We start from the raw sequence: 14,268 nt of genomic DNA, 5'->3' as shown, positions 1-14,268 counted from the left end.
AGAGAAATGGATCTGGGATCTACACCCGGCATCCACTGTCACTGGCCGGATAACGATAGACGTCGACGATCCCCCTACCCAAAAAGCAAGCACTGGGGCTGGTGAACGACACTACCGACCCAGGTACATAATCGATAGCTCACATCCAGAGGGAACCAGCCATGTGCAGTCGAACACATCTTGGAGCACAAGATCTACCGCGGAAATACTGAAAGAGGCCCACCTCAAGTAAGGACGTGGACGTCTTTGGACCCAACAACATGAACTCACCTCAACTCCTTGCGCTCATCATAAAGACGCCGATCGCGCGATTTCAAGGAACCTTCACTTTCACCCGCATATGCACCTCCACGTCAAGACAAGCGCGCCGTAGTGGTAGCCCATGGTTCAGCTGAACTGAGGGGTCTAGGGGTCCAAAGGTGGACTTTATGTTGATCGCGGGTTATTTTTCTTGTCGATCGTGGACCGGCTGAAAACCCAAGTTTGGAAGACTCCACGGATTTGCGAGAGCTGAAGAGTCTCGCACGGCGAATGTGACTTGGAAGTTGCTACCACGCTGTTGCCGTAATGTTTACTAACGAAGAAAACGCTGCATCACAAGCTCCAGCACTGCGTCAAGTCCGTCCATGATTCCAAGGATGCCGTCGATATATCGCATGCCGAAGTGAGTCTACGTATGTATCCAACCTCCACATCGACTGAGTGGAGAGTCTCCTCATCTCGGGCTCCAGTCGTGATGAACCTCACCTCAATGAGATGACGATTTTGCTTTGCCACTTGGAATATCCAGTTATGCTAGCCTATCGGGCCACTCTTCGTCACTGGCATGCTGATAGTCTCTAGATCATAGGTTGACGGACGAGCGGGGGTGCGGTCTGCTGGGCGGATACTCCGTACTGCTGTTTTGTGTTCTTATATTTGCGCTCTTCCATCCGTCAGGGACATTTCCCAGACCAGCGGGACTTCCACATCATACTTTCTTCCTCCTCTTCTCATTCCCTTTTCACTTCAACCGGACCGCCGTGATGAAGTTGCACTGGGCTGGGCTCCTCCTCGGAGCCTCCCTCGAAGGTGTAAATGCTATGGGCACTTACTTGCTCGAAGCAATGAACCGAGAACGCGTTTCTGGCTTTGGCCCTGTCGACGAGCCGTCTTGGGAACCAACTTTCTTCGATGAATCGCCTCCTCACAAAGGTCATCGCATTTCCCGGGAAGACTGGACCTTGACATGCAACAGCGAGGAACGCGAGTATCCGTGTCAGAATGCCATCGACGGCTCCAACACCACTTCCTGGCGAAGCGGCCCTATCAGCCATCTCAAGGGCCAGATCAGCATCACAGTTGACCTCAAGGTCCACTACTCAGTCAGCGCCCTGGTCATCCTGCCGCCGATTGACACTGAGAAGGACGGGTTGATCACTCACCACGAGATCTGGGTCAGTATGGACAACAAGAACTGGGAGGGTCCCATCGCCTATGGCATGTGGCCCAACACCAACAGACAGCGCCTGTCTGCTTTCGAGCCCACATCTGCCCGATACGTGAAGCTCATTGCCAACGCTGAAGCCACCGAGTCCTCATGGATTGGCATCTCCGAACTGAACCTCTACGCCACTCTGTATACCATCCCTCGGGACCCCAAGAATGGTCTCTGGGGACCGACCATTGACTTCCCTGTCGTGCCTGTTGCTGGGGCTCAGGAGAAGTCTGGTAACATCATCCTCTGGTCATCCTGGGCCGCGGATCAGTTCCACTCCACACCTGGTGGTCAAACTGCAATGGCCCGTTGGAACCCCATCACCAAGGAGGTTTCCAAGCGTATTGTCACCAACACCCAGCACGACATGTTCTGCCCCGGTATTTCCATCGATGGTACCGGCATGATGGTTGTGACTGGCGGCAATGACGCCTCCCCGACCAGTCTCTACGATGGTAAACTGGATAAGTGGATCAAGGGTACTGATATGCACCTTCGTCGTGGGTATCAGGCTTCCACTACCCTCGATGATGGACGGGTTTTCGTCATCGGTGGCTCTTGGGCTGGAGGCTCCAACGTCGCCAAAGACGGAGAGGTCTATGACCCTGCCACCGGGAACTGGACCATGTTGCCCGGTGCCCAAGTCAAGCCGATGCTGACGGATGACATGGAGGGGCCATGGAGAGCCGACAACCACGGCTGGCTCTTCGGGTGGAAGAAGAACAGCGTCTTCCAGGCCGGTCCTAGCAAAGCTATGAACTGGTACTACGTGGAAGGAGAAGGCAGCTTCAAGGGAGCCGGAGACCGTGGCGAGGACGACGATTCCATGTCTGGCAACGCTGTCATGTTCGATGCTGTGGAGGGCAAGATCCTCACCATCGGAGGTTCGCCTGACTACGACAAGTCCTGGGCTACCAACAACGCACATGTCATCACTCTGGGCGAACCAGGCCAAGATCCAGTCGTGAAGCCTGCCGGCCAAGGGGGAAAGATGCACTCCGAGCGCGTCTTCCACACCTCCGTCGTCCTCCCAGATGGCAAGGTCTTCATTGCCGGCGGCCAGACTTTCGGTATCGCTTTCAACGAGGAGAACGTGCAGTTCGTGCCCGAGTTGTACGACCCAGAGTCCAACACCTTCACCGAGCTCTCCCAGAACAACGTCGTCCGCGTCTACCATACCCTCTCAATCCTGCTGCCCGACGGCCGAGTCTTGAACGCCGGTGGCGGTCTCTGCGGCAACTGCTCCGCCAACCACTACGACGGCCAGATCTTCACGCCGCCGTATCTCCTGACAGAGAACGGTGAAGAACGATCTCGTCCCGAGATCCGCACCGAACTGCCTGATACCATCGAAGTCGGAGAGGAACTGAGATTCCACACCGACCGCCGCATCGCATCTGCCTCCTTGGTCCGCCTCTGCAGCGCTACCCACACCGTCAACACCGACCAGCGTCGTGTTCCCCTACCTCTCGGGAGGCGTGTGCCGATGTTCGGTCGCTACCATGTGCAGATCCCCAATGACCCCGGCATCGTCATCCCTGGGTACTGGATGCTGTTTGTCATGGACGAGGCGGGCACCCCCAGCATTGCGAAGACAATTATGATCAAATCCAACGTGAAGACAATTGGAGGAGCGAGCGATGAGCAGAGGCAATGTGAGCATGGAATTCCCTTCCCTGAGTGAATATTTTGCCAAAAGTTGGAAGCTAACACTGAGTGCGCAGATCCCTCGTCGCGGATGAGGTTCCAAATTGAGTTGGCGAAATGATTGTTGTTGTTCTGTGGTGTGAGATGACGAGACATGAAGAAGTTTGTAGATGCATCAAACTTTGGTCAGGAACGGATTGGGAGTCAACCTCCATCTCCTGGTCGTATCCAGCGTGCTGGTTGCTGGTGACTTGTTAGGTCGCTTGGGCGTCCTCGGATGGGACTTGATTGTTGAGCGGTGGTGCTCCGCCGCGGTCTTTCATGATGAATGAGATATGTAACGGAAAAAATGTTAGTTGTAGGGACTATACAAGGATAGGCGTTTGGGTTGTTGTCTACTTTGGTCAAACATGTGTGTGATGTTGTTGTTTTGAGGAGAAATGTGGGGGCCCGTGTCAGCACCCCCGCCCCCTGGTACAGTAGATACCCTAGTAAATGCAACTAATCCAGGCTCTTTGGAGAGGATCGGGAAAAGTTGCGTTTACATGGCATTTTGCAATTACTAAGGTCCCAGTTACATGATAATTGAATCCGGGCCACCAGCCCAGTTGCAATCACTAAGTACCTTTGTATGGACTTGCATTTTCTGGGGGTTGCATTTACTAGGGTATCTACTGTACGTATATGGGATATTAAAACAATCCGTACCCGGAGTGAACCCTCTGGTTGCCTTTTTGGCATGTCTTCCATTGTAGCATCAAAGCTGCATTTGATCCTTAGACGTAAGAGACGAAATGTTGGTGTGGCACGCTAACATTAGGCTTGATGTAAAGGACGTCGCCAATCCAACGAGAGAGAAGAGCCTGACTAGTAGTTGGGTCGGCGACGACCAGCCAATTCCAAGTATTGGAATTAATTTTTTTTTTTTTTTTTTTCAATTATTATTTCAAGGTGCGGTGCAATCTTGCTTTGTAGTTCCTGTCTCTCTTTCAGTCGCTAATCCTGACCGTCTTTTGCTTCTTGGTCCCTGTTGTTGAACTTGGAGTGGTGGAGTGGATGATGTGGGTGATGAGATCTGGGTTTCTGGTACGCTTTTATCAAAAGATACAGGTACCGCTGCATACTTAGCTATGGGACCGGTATAAACAACCGCTACCAAAATAAACATAGAACGCCAGCCCAGACAGGATGAGTATAACTAGACAAGAAGAATTTCAACCTGACAGAAAAGGAAAAAGGCGACGGAATACACATAGGTCTTGTGGCCCATGATCCATTTAGCTTACTGTGGACTGACTGACTGACTTGTTGAAAACTTCAACCCTCCTCAGCGAAGTCAAGAAGCAAAACGTAGTAGAAAGAGAGGATGTCCGGCAAATTAGGAAGAAGGCGATAATAATGAAAGGACCGAAGAAAAGAAGACAACCCAATACCACAGCGTTTTCCAACTTCCTTTGTGATCTTTTCTGCCAACTTTCCTTCTCGCGACACTCGTCGTTGTCCTCTTACTTCACCGGTGAAATCTCGTACCCAATCAACACCTCCGTCGACGTACCATCCCACCCCCTGGTCCCCGCCGCCGAGATCATAATCCTGCTCGTGGGATCGATATACAGACTTGAAATGACGCCCGCCTTGGGGGGACCGGGGACAACCACAAAAGGCACTTTGGAATGCTTCGTCGCTTGCGTCTCGCCCTGCAAGTCCCACAACCGCAAAATGTCGTGCGACGCGCAGATAATATGTCGCCCGTTGGCCATGGGCCGCACGCAACTGACGGCTCCGCTGCCGTTGGGAAATTTCAGGGTGCGCTCGGGCTGCCACCCGCCGCGCGCCTTGTGGATACTGAATTCTTCGACCGTGCCGTTACGTCGGCCGGCATAGATCCAGTTGCCATCGACGGACCAGCAGGCGCCCATGCACCAGGGCGGGACGCCGCGCCGGTTGCCGATACGAGCGACGGGGTCGGGGACCCGTCGGTCCCAGATACGGATGGTGCCGTCAATGGAGGCGGCCATGAAGATGTTGGGGGCCGTTTGGGTGTCGTCGTTTTGCGGGGCAGGAGGAGGGGCTGTGTTGACAACCATGCTGGGGGAGGCTGGGGCGATGGGCTCGAAGGGGATAGGTTCGTGCTCAGTTGGGTGGATGGGGTTCTGGTCTCGTGGTGGTTGTTGTTGTTCCTGATGTTGCTGGGTTTGTTGCTCGGGGTTCGTGGCTGGTTGGTGTCCGAAGTCTGACATAGTGTGACTAGAGTCGCCGTTAAATGTGTCCATGTTGATGGTCCCGTTCTCGGCTGGCTCGATGGCATTGAGCCCGGGTCCCTGAGCAGTGTTCGTGTCCATTATTGTGTCGGTATCCCCCATTGGGAAATCGTCGGTGTGCCCTTGGTTTTTCTGTTCCTCCTCGAGTTCCATGCCCATAGCTCTGGAAAACTCATTGTCGTCGTCATCATCCCCAAAGGCATTCCCACCGCCTATTGTTTCGTTGTCCCCGAAGAGTGACCCTGCAGGACTACCGAACAGCGACTCATGTTCTGGTGACGGGACATCATTCACGGCGCCGTCGTTCGCATTGGATTGCCCCGTCGTATCCATATCGCCATGCGCGCCATTAGAGAAAAAGCCGTTCAAAACTGGCTTCGAGTTGTTACTCTCGAAAGTGTCCGTGATGATCTCGGGATCGCTCGCCTCGGCTGGGATCGGAGCACCCGAAGTCGGTCGTAACTCAATGGCCGATATTTGTCCACCGCTGCCCTCGAACCGCCGTATAACCGAGCCATCGTTGAGGTCCCAGTCCAGCACCGTCTTGTCCCAACTCCCACTCAGCACACTCTTCTCATCAGGCGCCAGTTGTAGCACGCTAACAGCATTAGTGTGCCCGTTCGTCCGCAGGCAGTGTATCCTCTTTCCCTCGTCGTGCCTCACGCTCTGTAAGTTGATGCCACCGCTTTCTAGACCACTCAGAGCCCACAAAGCCTGACGGTGCACCGCTAGACTGTATACCGGAGACAGAATCCTGTCGTCATCTCTAGTGTTCTGTCCTGTCCACTCCTGGTTGTCCCAATAGCTCATGAGCACTCCGGACTTGACAACACTGTCAACAAACGGATGCTTCTGGGCGACAGTGAGTTGTTGCTTGCCATTGATTGTGGCTATGCCGTCAAACTTTCGAATGTAGCCGTCGGATCCGCCCGTCAACCAGTAGCGCATGTCCGGGGTGACGGCTATGGCATTGATGCTGGTGGCTTGTGGGGCGGCCATGGTAGGAACGATGTCGTAGGTGGAAGCCGTAATGTACTCTGGTCTTATCGTTGGTCGCCATTTTGCCCCTGATCCCGAGCCTGAAGGTGTCGCGGAGACGCGTCTGGCTGTCTGGGACGTGGTTTGGTCGGCGGCGTTTGGGTCGTGGGCGTTTTGTGCTTGGGATTCGTCGAAGGGTTCTGCTTCCGGTTCGGGTTCTGGGTCTCGCTCGGGCTCGTCTTGGTCTTCCTGGTCTTCCTCTTCGTCTTCATTAAAGTCTTCGCCGTAGGTGTCGTTCTCGGCATCATCAGCGTCCTCCATGAGCTCGTCCTGCTCATTGTCGGAGCTTCCGTATTCTCGATCGTCTTCGTCCATTGTCCGTGTTGGTAGTGGTTCCGTAGAGGAGTTCAACTATACACGTGGTTATGCCAGGCATATAAGGGTATTGTATTCGATATCGTGTGACTGCTGTACCCAAGAGAAGAAAGTGGGAAAGTTGTGGGGGAAAGCAACCGGAAAGAGATGACAACGGGAGGAAGACGTTCCCAGTCCTGAAGGTTCCCGAATCGAAGCTACACTACATGCAACTGCGGCAGGCATTGATAAGGTTCAACCTCAGTGTTAAGCTTTAGCGGATCAGCAGGCCCGGAACGCTAACACCCCGCATCCCCCGCCGATTGCCAAACATAACAGGGTCAAGTCCTTGAGCTGTTGGCGGTTCAATGTGCCTGAGGTGGTTTTTGTTTGGCGGGCATGCAGCGACCACGCATTGTCCAATTACATGCAGGGCCATCAAGGTGCTTTCCATGTCAACCTCCTGGAATCAGTTCAAGATATCTTGCTGGCTAACATAATGCAAACAGAACGACGTCATGGAAATACGGAAATGAAGACAAGGTGGCAAGATAATGACAAGGAAATCCAACATGGATTGCGATACATCCAAAAGAAATCAAACCCCGAGCAAACAATGCAAACGTACTAGCGAAACCGAATCCTAGAAACAAATGAGGGCCTTATCCAACTCCGCCTCGGGTATGTATACTTCTCTTTTCTTTTCTTCTCTTCTCTTCTCTTCTCTTCTCTTCTCTTCCGAATATGACTGGGCCTAGCCGTTGCCTGGCCTCCATTATCCAAACTCAATCAGTCAGTTCCAGCCCCGTCTCACCTTCGTTCAGCACCACTACCACATACCGCCTCGAGCCCTCTGGCAACTCTTGCTCGGCCGCTTCGTCTGTCGTCTCCTCCGAGATGTGCATTGCAAGATCATGTAACTTCGGATCAGCCTTTGACAACACCTCAGGCGAACCATCGCGATTGATGGCTACGATGTAATGTGGTCGGCTTTGGAGCAGCTCAGGCGGCGCCGCGCCCTCTTCGAATACCACTACGTGCTTCTTGCTTTTAGAGTCCACGGATTCTTCGTCGCCGTTCTTGTTTGACTGTTTTGAGGATTGATCAACCGCGTAGCGGTTTCCAGTAACCAGGAGCGGATCTGTCTCCGGCAGGTGAGGAACCATCTTCATAAGGAGGCGATGCTCGGGGTTCTGGAGACGTGCCGGGATCGGTAAGTCGGTCTCGAAGGATGCTTGAAAGCGGAGTTGGGAGGCTGTAGAGCCGTCTGGCTGAAAACCTTCGCCCGGTGGCAGCGTGGACTGCGTGGTGGTTGCGAGGGAAAAGTTGCCTACGCTAAATTGTCGGCGACGAGTCTTGCTCGTGGAGGAGCTGCTCGATCCCGATGTCAAGTTGCTCCGCTCCGTTTTAGGTGCATGGAGAATTTCGTGATGAAGCTTGTCAAGACCTCCACTATGGCTTGTATGTGGATCTTGGTAGTAAGGCGACCTGTCAGGCGGATCGCCCTTGTCCAGCAAAGGTGCCGCCTCCTCGTCAGACGAATCTGCTGACGATGTTCCGGCGCTCTCAAAATTGGCTTCGGTGAGCAGCCCGCCCAAGAAGAATAATGCGGTTAGTCCTGCGCACCCGCACACCCATGAAAGCGTTGTAGTCAGCCCTCCCCAGCCCGAAACTCCCATAACGGCTACAACAAGAAGTGGGCCAACGAAACTGCCCCAGGCATTGGCGAGACTGGGTAGACTTTCAGCCTTTGCTGCGCCAGTTGACAGGCCACCCGTTCCAAGTACATCCTCTCCACCGGCGACTGCATCGAGAATCTCCTTCACTAACGGCTCGCCGCAGAGACCGAAGGCTACAGAGATCCAGCCAAGGGTAGCCAGTAGTGCCGTCTGAACGGTCATCTTGTTCTGGGTCAACCCGCCTAGACAAGTGAAAGCTGGAGCAGCCGCAATGAAACCGAATGATGTTAGCAATCGAGAAGCCTGCGCGTACCGTGCCGTAAGCGGGGTCGTTAAGAGGCCGACCAAAGCCGCCGGAGCCGAAAGGGGGACGAAGACGAAGCCGCTGGCAGCCATGGGCCATTCGAATGTTCGCTGCACGAAAATCGGTAGCACACTTTGTAGCGCTGATCCGATCAGGCTAAGTGCGATGTATCCTCCCATGGGCACAACAAGTCGCAACATGGAGGGCGTCAGCACTCCCTCTTGAGTACCAGTAACTTCGGAGGCCGCCAGGCTGGGCCGTCTGATCGATCGGTTGGAGACATGGCAGGGAGACACTTCTCTCGAGGAATACCCCCCGCCGGAGGAGAGAGTTCCATAGTTTCGCGAATCTTCACGAGAGGCAAGGAGACCCTCTGCCTCGTGTCGATCGCCTCTTGCCCTGGGATATCTGCCCGGCGGCAGTAACACCGCTACGAGACTTCCAAACACAACCGTCAAAGCAATAACGGCATAAGCCAGTGTAAAGACCGCCGCCTGCCCGCCAAAGAAACCATGCAGCAATCCTGCAGACACCGGGCCGACCGAGATGGCGAAATTCTGGATAAACGCCGGTGTCATCCATGTCAGCACGTCGACAGCAGCAGTTTCGTCGTCGCCTCCGCCCTCTTCATCATCGCCTTCGCTGGCAGTCAAGACCACACCGGCAACCAAGCTGGAGCTGGCTCTCGCAATGGCCACACCTGCGATACCGTGTAGGGCGCGTGAGAGGACGAGGAAGAATAGATTGCGGTAGAATTGAAGCAGGACAAAGGAGCCCGCCGCTAGAGCAAGCCCGCCGAACAGGAGGACCCAAAGAAGAGGGCCTTGGCGGGTAAGGTAGGGGACGGATGCTGAACAGCAGTCAAAAGTGTCAATAAAACCTGAACGAAGCTTGCGTGTGTGTCGCCGGATGGAGGTTGGTGACTTACAAGATACCGCTGCGAATGTGCCACCATATGTTGAGATAAGGATCGATGTCCAAAACTGCACTGGAAAGCAAAAAGATGTTAGTTCATCACTGCTGTCTGTGAAAAGGCGCAGTTGCTTGAACTTAACATACCATGCTTGTGGTGTACTCCCGCTCTGGTTTCCAGGATGGTGGGAATAAGAGGGACCAACAGCGCCGTCAGAAAAGCATCGGTGAACTGGGCAGCCTTGGCGACTACTATGAGAAGCGACATGGTGGTGTTGATGTCTGGCTGAGTAAGGCCGAAAGTGGTGTCATGAAAACACGAAGGTAGGCGACGGTGGCTGTAATGGCCGCGACCGTCGAATCTGGTTGAAAGTGGATGATGATAGTAATTCACGTTGCCGTCGTGGGTGCTGCTGGGATCGCCGGTATGGATAGCGAGAGGCGGCGGTGGTGATGTTGCGCTTGGTGTTATTCGGTGCGGAGATACGGAACCGGAGGAGGATGGCGGTCGTTGTGGGCTACTCCCGGACCTGCCGCGCGTCGTCGTCAGTTGTGACTGCCACTGTGATTGCGACCAGAGAATGGCCTTAGAAAACAGGCTGGACTCGGCGGTCGTCTCTGTTGCTGTCTCTTCATGACGAGGATTATCCTGTTGTTTTGAAGTTGGGATGATGGCAGCGTCCGGTGGGTCAGGGTTTGTATCTGCACGGGCGGGGCCTGTTGTTGGAACATCCATCCCGTCTGCTTCGTCCCAGCTTTCCGGCCCTGATTTGGATATCTCGCCCTTGTTCTTTCTTGTCTTTGAACTGCCCTGTTGTTTACAGGCCGCCGTGTTGGAGGTCGTGATAAGACGTCGCGCGTTTTGTGTAACCCCGTCGTGAACCTAAAGAGGTGTGCTTCCGTTCGAGTCGATGCCCGAGACACCACAAGTGCTTGAAACTCCAATTCTTCCGGCGTCACACAACACTGCCGATTTCTGCGGTTTTCGTTCTTTGTTCTCTCGGCCTGATAGCTCTGTCTAGAGCTCTCTCCACAGCAGCTTTCTGCGATGCATCATGTGGGCAGAAGAAAGAAGAGAAAATGAAGAGATACGGGAGAACGGAAGATACACGTCTTTTCAACGGTCTCGTGAACTTGTTGGCTGCTTGCCTCTTTCTTTATCTTTGAAGCACCACCACACATTCACAATCACAAGCGGGAACCGAACCCTTGGAGCAGCACACCATGTCTTTGATCTACTGCAGTGTGAAACCCAGGCGCCAACCAACCACAGCCGTAGCGAGCTGTTCCCCCACTCCAATGGTACTCCGCTGGTGCGGGATTCCTGCTTGTCGTGTTGCCCATTTCTTCTCGATTTGCTGATGGCGATGATGCACTGCCGCCCATCCACACACACATCATGCCGGCGATGTACTTTGGGATCTGTGTTCAACGAGCTCGATGACGGACGGAAGAACCTCAAACTCGACACCCCGCCTTTGAAAGAGGATATTACTACGTATGGTGTGTCCATTCACGGAGACACAAACTCCAAAAAATGGAAGACCTGGGCGCTTCCCGAGTACCGGATCACAAAAATGCAAGACAAGCAAGAGTGGTGTCCAAACAGCATCACCTGAAAGCTGCCCCTCATCATGATGTTACTCGCCAAGGAGCGACCAAGAGGTCCCTTATCCACGCTAATCGTGCAGTTTCCTGTGCATTGCAGTGCCATCCTTGTCCGCAGCCGCGTAGCGCGCCGACATGAAGCAGGGCGTCGGGGTACTCGTCCAATGTCGAATGCGGTTAGGACTGTGACTGGGTAAGGGTTCAAGGTATTCCGCTGGTGGAAAAAAAAATTAAAATAAAAAATTAAAAAAATTCATAAGAGTGGAAAAAGGAGTCAGTAAAGAAATGTCGAGGAGAAGAAGCGGCTCGTTTAAAAGTCAAAATAGAAAAAGAAATTGTCATGTAGCTGCAACTCGTTTCGATCGAGTGACCTCCGGGTTATGAGCCCGGCGCGCTTCCGCTGCGCCATGCAGCTGTTGACGATAGTTGATAACTTGACACGCAGCGCTCCCCTATACGGTCCACGTCAATTTGGTGGATACCACAGCAGTATGTATGCAGTAGATAGGCTGACCCTTCCGCAGACCACCAGCTTTGTTTCTTCCGTCCCAAAAAGTCCTGTCTTACTCCCCATCCTTCACAAGCACCCCCTCCTCTTTGATTGTTATTTCGAAAAGGGCGGAGCACATCATCCATTGAACCACAGCCCCGATATATTTCTGCCCCACTCGCTCTTCCAAATTACCGTTTCAAATTCAACGAACACTCGCTGATTCTTCGCACTCCTGTCCTTCCCTCTCTCCTCCTCCTCCTCCTCCTCCTCCTCCTCCTCATCATCATCCCTTTACTGTCATCAGGTCTGGGTGTTTCCGAGGCCAAGGAGCTCACCGACAACCCAAGCTCAAGAACGAGCGTGGACAAAGCCACGACTGATAACAGAAGCTAGGTGCTTCAGACCTTGATCAAAGTCGTGAGTGAGAATAACCGAGGGTTTGGGACACGCTTTGTGTACTTATCCTTTCTCGACGGCTTTACTGAGTGACTGACCAAGGGTGAGCCACTTACGCGCATCACTCAAACTGAGTCTGTACCATCTGGTCAGATCACGGCATATACTTGAGAGATTTCCTGATCACTTCCTATTCCATTCCGCATTCTATATCCAGCTTGAATTTTGCGTAAACGCTCGAGTATCTGGGTGTAAAGTCACATTGTCGATCTGTCCGAAGCCATTTTTTGGGTTCAATCATGTTGAGACCCTGAAACTGGGTAGGTAGTAGTTTTTGGTAGTGAAGTAGTAGCGAAGAACCTGCGGATACCTCTACACGATCTTTGCGTGAGCCCTGTCTTGGGTACCACAACAGCGCGGTGAATTAGGATCATTGGAGAGGAGACGGGAACGAACGCCATTGGTAATGAACTACCTGATAGTCTGAATTGTAGACGCGGGCTGCGTATACATGGTGTTAGATTGGTACTCAAAGTACAGGAAGAAAAGAAAGAAGCAGGCTCTGTCGCTCGCTGTATTGCAAAAAAAGAGTGTAAATATGGACGGGAATCTCAAAGCAGGAGCCATCCAACCAGTACACCGTTGCAACAACCTCACTACCGCCAGGCTCAGAGTAGCCGAAATGGACGTCTCTTTTTCTTCAAAGCAAGTCTCCCCTTTCTACTCCTTTGCTAAAGCTTTCAAAGAATCACCGTCATGCTCAGAACGCCCAGCATTGAATGCATTCAAAGTTTTTCGGGCAGACGATACCTAAGATGGCCGTTTGAATCCATCAGAGAGAGATCCTCCACTAGCAACATAACCGGGGTTCCGCCTCGTCACAACCTTCTCGCTGTGATTGACGACGAAGAAGACTCCGTATTAGATAAGGAAGATAACAACGGTGGCGGGGCCTCAGCCGCAGGGAGTTGACTCGCTTCCCAACATCGACACCGTTAAAGTTGAAAGCGATAACTGCTCCAGATCTAGGTTCAGAGTCAGATCATCCAGCTCTACTACCTCTGGTGATAACTCCTCAACCCATGCCCCTGACTGTGGTAAATTCCTTGTTGGAACACGGAGATCAGTCCAAGGCTGCTCTCGGATATCTTCCTTCAGCCAACACTCGATGGGGGTCGTTGTCGGCTTGCAACTCCTGTTTCCAACAAGATAGTCGTGTAGCTGTTGCTGCTGCTCTTGTAGTGGCTTGGGTAGGGTTTGCGGATGCTGGTGCTTTTCTCGGCTGGCATCAGAGTAGGTGATGATGCCTGGGGTGGTTTCGCTTCGATGATTGATGCTCCGTTGACTTGGGAGCTTTTTGCTATCCATGGAGTGGATGGCGTGTATTGGAGACATTATGGCGAGGCCAACGAAGAGACTGCTTGGATATCAGAGATGCGAAGAGCTGAAGGTCTTGGATAGTATTAGTGGACATCAGTTCATGTATGGCTCTTGGGGACAGATGTTGAGTTTCCTACTTGGATGCTGTCTCTCTTCAAAATAAATTGTGATGATTGTGTCACTTGGAAGTTTAAAAAAAAAAGAAAAGGCTCTTAAAGTCAGGCTAACCAAGATCAATACCTGAAGCCATCCCCTCACGAGGATACGGTACCAACCCTCCCAGCCCGGGACCGAAGCCATGCCAGCAAAGTAGTCCCAAGACTCCCAATTCCCAACCCCACCTGGTCAAAGTCAGCCTGAGATATTAGTCACTCCATCGATGACGGTTGCCTTCCGTCGTTACTTTCAGCGTCGAGGAGTAGGTAGGTGAACAACCGATAGTTCCATCGATCGATCGCCCCCACGCCCAGGATTTTATGGCAAGATTTGGATTGGCCCCGACGAACTCCATATCGGCCACATGAGCGAAACGTGGACGGGAGGAGGCAGAAAGCGGGAAAAGGCAGCGGCGACTAGTACTAACGTATAGAGTTGCACCACGTGAAACGAAGGTGAAGTTCCGTTTGATCTCCGACAGAACACCGGCACCGCTCACGTCGAGGCGATCCCTTGACACGTGCCGGTTTCCATTCCACCATCCAGCAGGCGGGACCACTTGCTTCAAGTTGTTGGTGGAGTAGTACTAGCCGTAGAGGTACCTCTACCGGAGAGGAGGAAGG

General features: G+C 53.0%; 4 protein-coding genes and 1 non-coding gene across 5 annotated transcripts; 1 reads left to right on the top strand and 4 right to left on the bottom strand.

Moving 5' to 3' along the window:
- The first annotated feature begins 975 nt into the window (after nucleotides 1–975).
- On the top strand, nucleotides 976–3,519 carry NCU09209 (galactose oxidase). Its single transcript, XM_954060.3, has 2 exons — nucleotides 976–3,132; nucleotides 3,202–3,519. Exons 1-2 carry the CDS (start codon nucleotides 1,026–1,028, stop codon nucleotides 3,243–3,245), a joined length of 2,151 nt encoding a protein of 716 aa, XP_959153.3. The 5' UTR covers nucleotides 976–1,025; the 3' UTR covers nucleotides 3,246–3,519.
- A 540-nt stretch (nucleotides 3,520–4,059) lies between these two features.
- Nucleotides 4,060–6,912, bottom strand: NCU09208 (transcription factor SPT8). The gene has a single exon (XM_954059.2). The coding sequence runs from the start codon at nucleotides 6,736–6,738 to the stop codon at nucleotides 4,630–4,632; it is 2,109 nt and encodes a 702-aa protein (XP_959152.1). The 5' UTR covers nucleotides 6,739–6,912; the 3' UTR covers nucleotides 4,060–4,629.
- A 254-nt stretch (nucleotides 6,913–7,166) lies between these two features.
- NCU09207 (hypothetical protein) lies at nucleotides 7,167–10,798 on the bottom strand. The gene is made up of 3 exons (XM_954058.2): nucleotides 9,760–10,798; nucleotides 9,629–9,688; nucleotides 7,167–9,550 (listed from the first exon to the last, which is right to left on the bottom strand). Exons 1-3 carry the CDS (start codon nucleotides 10,346–10,348, stop codon nucleotides 7,503–7,505), a joined length of 2,697 nt encoding a protein of 898 aa, XP_959151.2. The 5' UTR covers nucleotides 10,349–10,798; the 3' UTR covers nucleotides 7,167–7,502.
- A 765-nt stretch (nucleotides 10,799–11,563) lies between these two features.
- NCU15035 lies at nucleotides 11,564–11,635 on the bottom strand. Its single transcript has one exon. It is a non-coding gene; the product is annotated as a tRNA-Met (tRNA).
- A 1,251-nt stretch (nucleotides 11,636–12,886) lies between these two features.
- Nucleotides 12,887–13,987, bottom strand: NCU16406 (hypothetical protein). Its single transcript, XM_011395092.1, has 2 exons — nucleotides 13,627–13,987; nucleotides 12,887–13,561 (listed from the first exon to the last, which is right to left on the bottom strand). Exon 2 carries the CDS (start codon nucleotides 13,502–13,504, stop codon nucleotides 13,064–13,066), a length of 441 nt encoding a protein of 146 aa, XP_011393394.1. The 5' UTR covers nucleotides 13,505–13,561; nucleotides 13,627–13,987; the 3' UTR covers nucleotides 12,887–13,063.
- Between the last annotated feature and the right edge of the window lie 281 nt (nucleotides 13,988–14,268).

The sequence above is a fragment of the Neurospora crassa genome, linkage group I, assembly GCF_000182925.2.
Source record: "Neurospora crassa OR74A linkage group I, whole genome shotgun sequence".
Classification (NCBI taxonomy): domain Eukaryota; kingdom Fungi; phylum Ascomycota; class Sordariomycetes; order Sordariales; family Sordariaceae; genus Neurospora; species Neurospora crassa.
The sequence above is the reverse complement of the archived record's forward strand: the minus strand, read 5'-3'. Positions and strand labels throughout refer to the sequence as shown.